Source organism: Delphinus delphis, chromosome 1 (genome assembly GCF_949987515.2).
Source record: "Delphinus delphis chromosome 1, mDelDel1.2, whole genome shotgun sequence".
NCBI lineage: Eukaryota > Metazoa > Chordata > Mammalia > Artiodactyla > Delphinidae > Delphinus > Delphinus delphis.
Window position 1 is genome coordinate 80624849 of NC_082683.1, and position 13271 is coordinate 80638119.

At 38.8% G+C, this 13271-nt stretch overlaps 1 protein-coding gene across 1 annotated transcript in view; it reads right to left on the minus strand.

Moving 5' to 3' along the window:
* GLMN (glomulin, FKBP associated protein) overlaps positions 1–13271 on the minus strand; it is a 42617-nt gene that overhangs the window by 20384 nt on the left and 8962 nt on the right. The window contains exons 7-11 of the mRNA XM_060025547.1: positions 11884–11986; positions 4663–4850; positions 2563–2616; positions 1114–1144; positions 919–1008 (exon numbers count right to left, since the gene is read on the minus strand). Of these exons, the coding sequence (XP_059881530.1) occupies positions 919–1008; positions 1114–1144; positions 2563–2616; positions 4663–4850; positions 11884–11986 (466 nt within the window). The remainder of the gene's footprint in view (positions 1–918; positions 1009–1113; positions 1145–2562; positions 2617–4662; positions 4851–11883; positions 11987–13271) is intronic.

A 13271-nucleotide genomic window follows, 5' to 3' on the forward strand; every position in this document is an offset into this window, starting at 1 on the left:
TCGTTAGACGTAATTTTCAATTATGTCTAGAGTGGCAAAAAAAATGAAACCGAACATACAGAAATATAATCCATTAATTTAAAATAATCAGGCTTATTATACTAACAAAAGCCATATTTTTCTATTTAAATAGTGGAAAAACAATTTTCTACATTGACATCTACGGTAAGACCTACTTGGCTATGATAACTAACAAACAGTATAACTAATAAACAGGCAAAATAAATCACAGGAGGGAAAAACAAATGTCTTTGTAGTAATGAGTTATACACGCCTTGATGGAGTTCTGAGGACTTGAGTTATGATAAAAGTAAAGGAGGGCTTCCCTGGTGGCGCAGTGGTTGAGAGTCCGCCTGCCGATGCAGGGGACGCAGGTTCGTGCCCCGGTCTGGGAGGATCCCACGTGCCGCGGAGCGGCTGGGCCCATGAGCCATGGCCGCTGAGCCTGCGTGTCCGGAGCCTGTGCTCCGCGGCGGGAGAGTCCACAACAGTGAGAGGCCCGCGTAACGCCAAAAAAAAAAAAAGTAAAGGACCTTCATTTTCCAGGGTTTCTACAGAACCAAAGTGTTGAGGACACAAGTTATATTTTTCCACTAGATGCTATGCTGTCAACTATAGAAGCCACTAGCCACATATAGCTATTTAAGTTTAAATTAATTTAAATTAAATAAAATTTAGAATTCAGTTCCACATTTCAAGTGAACATCTCAAGTGTTCAATGTGGCTAGTGGCTTTCAAACTGTATGGCACAGATAATAGGACAATTTTACTATCACAAAAAGTTCTATTGGACGGCAAGGCACTAGAGTTTTCAAAGGATATGGAGAAGAAAGTGAGAGAGGAGTCTGAAAAGACCTTTACTTAAGTTCAGAATAGGAAAGGGGCTTATTTCGAGATTAGAATACATATTTTACTTACCTGAGGTACAGTAAGAAAACTCTTGATTTCTAAATACTGGTGAAGTAGACTGTTGTCCTCTATTCTCAATAAACCATTCTCCAACAGATACTACAGATGAAAATATACGCAGAGATACATATATGGTAAAGTCAACAGCTGTATTTGTTAACATGACTATGTATTTAAATTATAATGGGTGCAAACAAATCTTACCAATCCTTTGGAGAAAACAGACTCCTCTGTTCTGGAAGAGAATATTAAAATTTATCAACATGGTTTTCTAAATTGCTTCAGAATTATTCTTCATTTTAGGAAAAATAAAGCAAAAATTGAAATTTAAATACTTAAAAAATACATATTAAGGAGAAATTCTATTGAAGAACCTAGTCAAAATTCTTAACCCACCTTTGATCTGTCTTTTGATTTGGCTACTGATATCCAAATCTAACCAAAAGCAGCCCATTCAGGGCTTATTTCCTGGTATCAGATCAGTAGATCTTCAACAGTAACTGCTAAGAAATCAATTATACCTGATATAATACTAAGTATTCTAATTGATTAATCGGTAAGATCTTCTCTTTATATATATATATATATATATATAAATGCTTTCCATTTGTGATTATTAAGTTTTACAATCACTGTTAACTAAATATTTAAGATCTGTGGCAAAAAATATTATCTCAGGCTCCAGGTTCTTATTCTAACCATACAAGGAATTAAAAATGTTATGTTTTTTGGCTCAATGACTAAACAGTTTGGAAATCTTAAGACTATAGAACTTAAGATTGAAATCAATACATATTCTCATTTTATGAATATAACAGAAGCTAAATAAAAATGTAAAATCATTAAGACATACATAATACAGTAAATTTACAGAGTTAATAACTACTTGTGCCAGGAGACCCTTGGAAATTCCTGCCTTGTAGGCTGAGGCTTTGGACATTTGCCATGTTACAAATCTTCCTTCACCTGGGAAGAGATGGGATTAATAAACTGTCACCAGTATTCCTAGAGGATAAGGCCCTGACTGATCTCAAGAGATAATTTAAACATGTTACAGAAAAAGAAAACAAAGCATATAGAGTTTGGCAAAATTCTTAAATATCTGTCTGGGAAAACTATGCATACCTGTTACTTGGTAATTTTTTTTAAAAAGGGGAAGTCTTCCTTCTTATTAGTGCCTCAAATGAGAAAAGCTATTGAATGATACCACTATCAATAATCTAAGTTATAAAAGATGGAGTTAAGACACTTCCTTCCTTTTGATGCAGTTCACAGATTGTGTCCATGAAGCAAAACCAAGGATGAATTTCTTTTATTGACCACCCCTCCTTAGATCGGACGAGGCTGCAGTGGGATAGAGGTGGTTTAATTTATCAACTTCTGAAATAAGCAAAGAAACCTTAGAAGCAGATGACTGGAAACCTCCTTAGGAGACAATATTTAAAAATTATCTTTAGTTTAAAATAAGAGGTTTTGTTGTAAAAACCTCCTTGGTTCATTTCTATATCTACTGTGAATATCTGCTTCACTATTTTATAAAATAATCAATTAATTAACTAGGGTCTGGCAAAGAGAAAGTAGTCTCCCCTGATCTTGACAAGGACTATTTTAACATTACTATTTAATTCTGAGATGCCATCTAAATGATCTTACCTTTGTAAAAGGACTTCAATATGCCCCATATTAAACTGCAAAAGGTATGATGGGCTAAAATAGAAAAAAAAATGTATATATAAACACACACACATACACACACACTTTTAGTTTTACATACATAAATACTGTTATGGGTTGAATTGTATCCCCTCAAAAAAGATATGCTGGGGCTTCCCTGGTGGCGCAGTGGTTGAGAGTCTGCCTGCCGATGCAGGGGACACGGGTTCGTGCCCAGGTTCGGGAAGATCCCGCATGACGCGGAGCGGCTGGGCCCGTGAGCCATGGCCGCTGAGCCTGTGCGTCTGGAGCCTGTGCTCCGCAACGGGAGAGGCCACGGCAGTGAGAGGCCCGCGTACCGCAAAAAAAAAAAAAAAAAAAAAAAGATATGCTGGAGTCCTAACTGCCAGTATCTCAGCATATGACCTTATATGGAGAAAAAGTCTCTCTTTCTTAAAAAGTTGGGGTAGTGATGGGCAGGGACAGAGCAGGAACCCCCCCCACCCTAGGGACAGGATCTTTACAGAGGTAATCAAGATAAACTGAGGTCATTAATATGAGTCTTAATCCAGTATGACTGGTATCCTTATAAAAAAGGGAAATGTGGACAGAGACAAGCACACAGGGAGAATTCTATATGAACGTGAAGGCAGAGACCGGAGTGATGCATCTACAAGCCAAAGAACATCAAGGACTGCCAGTAAACCACCAGAAGCTAGGAAAGAAGCATGGAACAGATTCTCCTGCACAGCCCTCAGAAGGAACCAATCCTGACCACACCTTGACCTCAGACTTCTAACCTCTAGAATGATAAGATAATAAATTTCTGTTATTTCAAGCTATCCACAGTGTGTGGTACTTTGTTATGGCAGCTCTAGCACACTAATATACATACCTAAGTCATTTTGGTGGTCGAGTGTGATTAAGGGTATATGCTCTGGGGTCAGACAGAACTATGTTTAAATTCCACCTATCCTACTAACTAGTTGTATGATCCTGGGTGGTATGTATCGTAACTTGTCTAAGCTAGTTATTTTCATCTGTAAAATGAGATAGTGCTCTATTTAAAAGGGTTATTATAAAGATTAGATAATGTATACAAAGCTGTTATAGTGTTTAATACGTGGTAAACATGCAAGTGGTAGCTATTATTGCTATAGTTACATACAAATATACTCCCAGGTATATTCATACCTAAATATACAAATTACACAAATACACCCAAGGCCTGCAACACAAATACACAATCTTTATTATCATGGACCTTAAAGTCTAAAAGGTGTTACATTATAGAAATATGTATTTTTTTTAAAGTTTTGATTAAAAATTTAGTTTAAAAACTTTATGGGAAATGAAACACAAGGTCAAGGTCATTGTAACAGGAAGATTCAGCCTAAATTGGGTGGTAAAGAAGGCTTTCCTCAGAAAGCTATATTTAGGATAAAGATGGTTCTAAGCGTGTACAAAGATCTTATAGCAGGAAGGTTCATGACACATGTGAACAAGAAACCAGAAGATCTGTGTTACTGGAGCACAGTAAACAAGAGGAAAGGTGGTAGGAGATGAATCAGGACAATAAAGCAAGGACCAGATCATGCATAAGCTTGTCTCATGGGAAGGCATTTAAGACTTTATTCTTAGAGCCATTTAGGAAGCCACTGAAGGGTTTTCATTAGGGACGACTCTTAAAAGCTTCACTTTCTATGTGTTGAGAATAAATTGGATTAAAAGGGATTGAGGGTAGATATATAAATATCCACTCAGGATTACATTAATAATCCAGTGAAAAGATGATGGCAATTTAGACCACCCTATTGGTAAGTGGCCTAACAGCTTCAAAACCAGGCTCAGTTTAACACTTTGTGACTCTTGTCCCAATCATTCCTTAAGTCTATTTCAACACCTACCCACCCAACCACTTTCACTACTTGATGACTACTGGCTTTAAGGGATTATACACAGTAATATTTAGCATAAAAACAGGTTTTGTTTATACTTCATTGAAAATGTACTAGTACATTAATAAACACATATTGGACATTAGATAAATGAGTTTGATGCTATTCCTTTCAGAATATATAAATAAACAATAACTCCTACCTTAATACCATTGGAAGCTGATCAATACTGATGCCCTGTACAAATACTAGATATGCCAGAGAAGCCATAGAGTCTGATAACTGTTTGTCTTCTTCTTCCTCAAATTCAAGATAATCCCAAGTCTTCTTTTTCCTTCCATGATTAAAAATCATTTTGAGGAAAGGGTGTCCAATTGCTGATAAAAATCCCTGTGAAATGGATAAAAAAGGAAGCTATAGCAGACACTCTACTGTGCCCTCTCCCACCCCATATTCACATCCTATAAAATCCCCATCCTATAAAATCCCCTCCTCTTGAGTGTGGATGGGACCTGTGAGACTTGCTTCTAACCAACAGAATATGGCAAGATGCCACCCCTATGATTAGATTATGTTATATGACAAAAGTGAAGGGATTTTTGCAGATGTAATTAAAGTCCCAAGTCAGCTGATTTGAGTTGAGAAGAGACACTATTCTCCATGGGCCCGACTTAACAGGAAGAACGTTTTTAAACAGGATCCAGGCCCTCCTTAAGAGTCAGAAACTCACCCTTGCTGGCTTTAAAGAACTAATCTGCCAAGTTATGAGGGGGCCTATGAAGAGGGCTGTCTGTCAAGGAACCACAGGCAGCTTCTAGAAACTGAAAGTGTTCCCTGGCCAGCAAGAAAATGGGGACCTCAATCCTACAAGTTCAAGAAGATAAGTTTTTGCCAACAACCTGAAGGAACTAAGTGGGTGGGAAGATGAAAAAGTTCTGGAGATGGATGGTGGTGATCGTTACACAACAATGTGAATGTACTTAATGCCACTGAACTATACAGTTAATGGTTAAAATGGTAAATTTTATATATATTTTGTCACAATTTAAAAAATGCTTCAGAGATATTTGAGAACAATCTAAAAATGTGAGACATACAAGTATCATGAAATGACAGTAAACTACTCAAATGAAGAATATTCTAGGAATGCTCTACTGACCACTGTTTGCCTGGATACGGAATGGGCAGGAGGAACACTGGCCAGTGGCTGAAGAGACAGAGGAAACAGTACTGATACCTCAGGTCATATGGGCTCTTGTAGGAGAAAGAGAAGCATCCCTGCCTGAGTTAACTGACTACAGTTTTATGTTTGTTCATTTGTTTTAAGGGGGGAAGGAAAGAGAAAAAGAGAGCCTTAAGAAATACAAGGTCACTCCTATGCCTCTTATACCATTTCCAATTCTAGTGTGCTGGAAAGCACCTGACCTTCAGTATCCAATGAAATTAATCTGAGTTTTGGCTCTACCACCTATTAGCTGTTAGATACTGGTTTAGTTACCTAACCTCTTTAAAGCTTCAGTTTCCTTATCTAGAAAACGACATAATACGTATGTCAATATTTATTGAGAAGCTCCACAAAAAAGTTTAAGAAAGTTAAGGTCACAACAAACTACTACATAGAAGTCAAGGGAATGACGGAAACAGCTAAGCTAAAGCTGACCTTCCACATATTCACTCATTTATTCAATAAATACTTGAGTGCCAGGCACTGGGCCTGCCACTGTAGAGAATTAGAAAGCCAAATAACACTTTTCTGGTCTTCAGGGAGTTAAAACCTGCCTACTCCAGATGGCTCCATTAGTCATTTCAGAACACAAAAATCAACCATGGAAAATAATCCTCAGTCACAAGAGACTGCTATTCAGCCACCAGATGCTAAATAAATACTGATTTTCGAAGCCTTGCATTCTTGTTATATCCATAAAACAAAAATTTATTGTATTCAGATTCCAAATGTCCTCTTAATCAAGAAGCTCCATTTCTTCATTCAGCCAATGCTAGATGTGTTTTGGGTTTTTTTTTCCAGAGGAAGGTTATTAGCCTTTTAAAAAATCATTATATGTAACCAGATCCTACAGTGCTGCTGTAGATATTTGGGGTCCATCTGTGTCCAAATAGGGTCTTCACTATCTATCCACACACCATCCAGCAGGCTTGCTCAGACCCAACATACCTGCGCCTCTACAATTTCTCAAGGCAGTCTTTGCCCTTTCATGAAATGTTCCTATGCTGCTGCCCCTGGGACATTCAAGCAGTTCTATATCAAAACAACTTGTGCCAGAGGGATGGCTGAGGCATGCCACATTTACCTATACTTCTTCAGCATAGAACAGAAGGCACCTCCTCACTTCACTTCCTACCCTGATTTCACTTCTATTTCTTAACTGCTTTGTGCTTCCTCACTGTTGGCTTTACTTGTAATGTGCCTTCCACTGACTGAGACCTTAGAACCTCTTCCCTATACCCTCAACCTCTTCATAGGATGCTGACTCTATCTCACTGCTGTCATTAAACCTGACTGGTTTCTGGTGGGAGCTGCTCATACTCTCACACCTCTGACATTGCACAGCGAGGAAGGCAGCAGTAGGAAAGGGTGGTATGGGTAGAGGCTTAGTATTATCTTGGTTCTTCCTGCACTCTCAGGCAAAAGCACATTTTCCTTTGAGGCAGGTGCCATACTGCCCTTTATCTGTCCTCATCTCTGTCATACGCTGACTTCCTGGTCATTTCCCCATGTTCACGGAAGACTGGTACCTGCTCACATCCTTTTTCTCTATCCAACTCCTGCTATGATCCTAGAAAAATTGAATGTTCTTGTAGATAACTCCTGTAACAGGCCAGCCTCATGGTTTTTCTGACCACTAAATTCTAATGACCTTAATTTCTAATCTGTTTTGGCACCTAATTCAATCCTGGATCTCTATCAAAATTTGGAGCTATTCCATATTAGATACCTAAACTCCAGCATCTCATTTTTTGACCACATGCCAACCTACTCATCTATCTCTAACTTCTCTAGTCTTGTTATGCCTTCATTTTAACCTACCCATCTGTCCCCTCTTAATCCCCTTCTTTCCCTAACCAACCAATGCACTATTAGTTATTTGAACTATCTGCACCCTATATTTCCGTTAGCTACGTCTACCCAATAAAATGCCAGCCTTGGAAAAACAGCTACAAACCACCTTCTCTACTTCTACACCCAGGTAGCTGAGTACTGCTTGAGAAAAATCACAGAAAAATAGTATTATCACTATAGTTGTGGTCTCCAACCACAGTCGCCAAGTGCTTAGCACTACTGACTAATGTTTTCTTTGTCTTCTACCTCTCTTTTCTTTCCACTCAATATTCCAAACCTTTACCAGTTTCCTGAAGCCCCTTGTTCAGTCCTCATTTCCGCCTCTCATTCTTTTTTTTTGCGGTACGCGGGCCTCTCACTGTTGTGGCCTCTCCTGTTGCGGAGCACAGGCTCTGGACGTGCAGGCTCAGCGGCCATAGCTCACAGGCCTAGCCGCTCCGCGGCATGTGGGATCTTCCTGGACCGGGGCACGAACCCATGTCCCCTGCATCGGCAGGCAGACTCTCAACCACTGCGCCATCAGGGAAGCCCTCCACCTCTCATTCTTAAGGGATCTGAGGACAGTGGGTCTGATTCCCTCAATTATAATAATATTAATAATTATATTATAATAATAATATAATTCCCTCAATTATAATACTCCATTTCTGCTACAAATTTTTCTACCTACATACCAGCTCTTCCCTCTTCCTCTCCAGGTATCCTCAATCCCATGCCCAGCTGTCTGCTCTCCTTGAGCCACATTATTTCAGTTATCCCATAATACTTCTCTTTCCCCCTGTGATGGTTCCCACCCCTTCAGTCTATAAACATGCTCACACCTCCTGTCTCCCCCAGTTACCTTCCAATCTAAGGCTGTGTCTTCTCTATTGCCTCTCTTCTTCCTTATTCATCCAAACTCTTAAAGAATAGCTTATACTAGTCATCTCCTTTTTCTCATTTTTCATGCACTCCTTTATCTAGTCCACTGATTTTTGTCTCCCACACTCCACTCAAACTGCTCTTGCTAAGATTATCAATGCCATCTTACTTCCTAAATCCAACGGATGCTTTTCAACTCCTACTCTACAGACTATCTCTGCTGCTTTTAACAGTAGCAATCATTTCCTTCTTCCTGAACTCTACTACCCCAGTTTCTGTGATATTTTCATCACCTCTTTGACTCTCCTTTCTTGGTCTCTTTGGTGGGCTCATCTTAAGCGCTGGTACCCTACAGGATTCGGTCCTGAACGCTTTTCCTTTCTCACATTGATCTACCGCTTTGGGTAATCTCATCTACTCTTTTCCAAAATTTGCTCCTTAAAAACCTGTTGTCTCTGGGTATTAGAGATACATATATTAGAAATTATTGTTAATCTTGTTAGGTGTCATAATGGCATTGTGGTTATGTTTTTTAAAAAGTCTTTACCAATTAGAGAAGCATACATAAAGACTCACAGATGAAATGATATATCTAGACTTTCTATAAAATACTACAGCAAAAAAAGAGGGAGGCTGGGGGTGGAGGGGAGGGATGAACTGGGAGATTGGGACTGACATACACGCACTACCGTATATAAAATAGATCACTAACAAGGACCTACTGTATAGCACAGGGACTCTACTCAGTACTCTGTAATGGCCTATTACAGAGTAAGAATAAGAGTGGATATATGTATATGTACAACTGAATCACTTTGCTGTACACCTAAAACTAACACAACATTGTATATCAACTATACTCCAATAAAAATTAATTTTAAAAAATTTAAAAAAAATAAACTAACTTTACATTGCTTATCAACTCAAAATAAAAAGAGGGAGGCTAGATAAAACAAGACTGGCAAAAAGGTTGATAATTGTCAAAGCGGGGCAGGAGGTACATGAGAGTATGTTATATTGTTCTATTTTTATGAATGTCTTAAATTTCCATAATAAAAAAAAATTTTTAAGTAAAAAACCCCCTACTGCTTGCTGTGTATTCTCTACCTTAATTATTGGTAACTTCACCTGTCCTGTTAACTAAGCAAAAAACCTTGTCCATAACTCAACCTTTTTACTATTCTTCTAAATCCAATCCATTACCAAACTTTGCTAATTTTATCTACCTATAAAGTTCTCAAATCTGCCTTCTCTTCTTTCCATACTCAGGCTCTCATCATTATCACTTAACTCCCAAAAGACACCTAACCCATCTCCCTACTTCCACTCTTAGTTAAGTTCATCCTCCAATAAAGTGATGAACTCAAAACAGTTTGATTACATCACTCCCAGGCTTAAAATCCTTAACAGTTTCCAACTTAATAGACATCTTGGAGTACATATATCACATATGGTGCTGTTTATATTGGATCCAGAGGTTTACACTGTACTCTAGTATTGGCAACAATGAAGAGGCCCCAGGCTTTTATGTGCTCCTGGGAAAATCCCTTCCCCAATCCCTCTTCATCACTCATAACCTCTTTACCGCTACCTTGACCATCAGCATTAACCCCATTAAACTATGTATCTGTTTATATCAGTTACCAAATCATCTCTCATCCTCAGAAGCTATTTCCCCTAAAGTTCTGGAATCTCCTCTCCTAACTCCTCCTATCCCTCCTCAAATTTCTAATTCAGGATACAGAGGGCTGACTGTAAGTTAAACACAGATTTTTGACTGAGCAGAGTTGTGGTGCCCCTACCCCCTGGGCATTGTTCAAGGGTCAACTATATAATATGATAGGATCTTTTTAAAAATTATATATGTATATATTTATTTATTTATAAGTATTAGAGCAGAAAAAAGTCTGGAAGGTGTTGTGAAATAACAGAAAAAATATATATATTGGTCTCTGCTAATGGTTGCTGGCACGGGGCTCCTGAAACCCTTTTTTTTCTTTTTTTCCTGAAACCCTTATAATTTCCTAAGTGATAAGAGCACTAGGAACATCTCTCGTTCTAACGTTTGTCTTTAACCCTGTCCCTGACAAAGAGCTCTAAAACCTCTGTAAATTCTTAAATGATAAGACATTAGGAGCATCTTTTGTTCTATTAAAGTGACTCTGAGTGGGCACTAAGATGGTTCCTGGATGGGGGGTGGTAATGAGAAAGACCAAGCCATGATTAGAAGCTTGGAATTTTGAGCCCCATCCCTCAGTTCTGTAGAGAGGGGAGAGGGACTGGAAACGGAGTTAATATCTTATCATGCCTAAATGAGGAAGCCTCCATAAAATCCCCAAAGTATGGGTTTCAGAGAGCTTCCAGGTTAGCGAACACATCCACATACTGGGAGCGTGACACACTCCAACATCATGAGAACAGAAGCTCATGCACTTGAGACCCTCCCAGACCTTGACCTATGTACAATTATCTCTTCATTTGGCTGTTCTATCTCTTCATTTGGCTGTTCATCTGCATCCTTTATCATATCTTTTAATAAACTAGTAAACATAAGTAAGGGTTTCCTTTAATTCTGTGAGCCGTTCTAGCAAATAATCGAACCCAAAGGGGAGGAGGTCACGGAACCTCTGATTTGTAGCCAAGTCAAACAGAAGTTGTGGGTAACCTGGGGACCTAACACGAGCAATTGGCATCTGAAATAGGGAGCAGCCTCATGGGACTGAGCCCTTAACCTGCAGAATCTGATACTATCTCCAGGTAGTTAGTGTCAAAATTGAGTTTAACTGTAGGACACCCAGCTGGTGCAGCAGAATTGTTTCGTGTGGGAAAGAAACCCAATGGGACTTCCCTGGTGGCTGCATTGGTAGGCTGATTCCCTCAGAGGTTAGGAATCTGCCTACCAATGCAGGGGACACGGGTTCAAGCCCTAGTCCAGGAAGATCCCACATACGGTGGAGCAACTAAGCCTGTGTGCCACAACTACTGAGCCTGCGCACCTAGAGCCAGTGCTCTGCAACAAGAGAAGCCACCGCAATGAGTAGCACACGCACCACAATGAAGGGTAGCCCCCGCTCGCCGCAACTAGAGAAAGCCCATGTGCAGCAATGAAGACCCAACACGGGGGTTGGGTCAAAAATAAATAAATAAATAAATTTATTTTTTAAAAAAAGAAAGAAAAGATAAAACCCCCACACATTTTGTGACCAGAAATGCCAGAAGTGAAGTGTTCTGAGTGAAAGTAAAGGAAAAAGACACAAAAGGAGAACTGTAAATTTTTCCAATACAGGTGTTAATATTATTTATATCTAGTTATTGAAATTATTGCTGTTCGTTTTTCATCTTTTTATCTATATTCTATAAAAAATACATATTGCTTTATTAATAAATGTATCAATTTACATGCCCATGTGCAGTATATGAGAATACAGCAGGTAATATTTTAGATTATAGCAGATTTTATAACATTAAATTAGCTGTACTTACTATTATTTCAGATGCAAAACACCTTAAAGGATCATCTCCAGTGTCATCAGACTGCTCAAGGAATTGTGCTGTCAGCAAAGGGCATTTCAAGCTTCTGAAACAACTAAAATTTAAGAAATGGGTAACGATGAATACAGCACTTCCTAAGTATAAAATACCTAGTTTTCACATGAAAAATAACATAAGCACCAATAACCCAATGGCCTGTAAAACAGGTGATATAAGATCCTTCTTACTAGTAATGGGGAGAGCATGAGAATACCTTGCTAGATTCAATGCAGAGAGTCACTTCCATGTCTGGACTATACCAATGGATACTGAATATTTATCTTAGGACCAGTGCTAGTGTATATGTAGTTTTCATTAGTTTAAGGAAAATCAGGACAATGCAGTAATTTTTTCATAAAGCTATATTTGTTTAATTTAGAAAATCAAATTTATTCTGTGATTAAGCCTTACCTATTTTAGTTAAAATATGTTTTCTTTCATGAAATAATGGGTTTTATAAATGGTAAAAAAATGCTTTAATGTCCTAACCTGACAAAATAGAAAGCTAACAGTGGTTTTAGTCTCAAAATTTTAAAAATAAAATTACTGGTCCATATTGTTCAATATAATCCAGTCCAGCACTACCTAAGAGTCTCATATATAATTAAAGCCCCATATATAATTAAAAATTTTTTAGTAGTCACATTAAAAAAGTAGTAAGAGACAAGAAAAATTAATTTAAATAATTTCTCTTATTAACCCATATGTCAGAAACATTATTTCAATATGTTACCAGTATAAAAATTGAGGTATTTTAGTATTTCTTTTAATAACAAGTCTTCGAAATACAGGGAGGATTTTACACTTAGAGCACTAAATTTGGACTAACCATATGTCAAGTGCTTGACAGCCATACTGAACAGTGCATACATAGTCTACAGCAGGGGTCCCCAACCCCTGGGCCACGGACCAGTACTGGTTCTCGGCCTGGTAGGAACCGGGATGCACAGCAGGAGGTGAGCGGCGGGTGAGCCAGCGAAGCTTCATCTGCCGCTCCCCATCACCCCCCATGGCTCCCCATCACTTGCATTACCGCCTGAACCATCCCCCACCTCCTGCCCCTCCCCATCCGTGGAAAAATTGTCTTCCACGAAACTGGTCCCTGGTGCCAAAAAGGTTGGGGACTGCTGGTCTACGGTACCCCTGGAGTGAATGCTACTGGGTTCTCTGCTACTGTTTTTGTTGTCAAATTGGAAGTTCAGCTGTCTGGTGCACCTTCTGCTGCTTTCAAAGGGAGAGTAAAAACATAATTCCCCTGCAGAAAACCAGATTCTTTGCGCTACACCCATCTATTTCCTTCACTGCTATTATTCACTTACCATGGCAAGTAAAGGCAACCC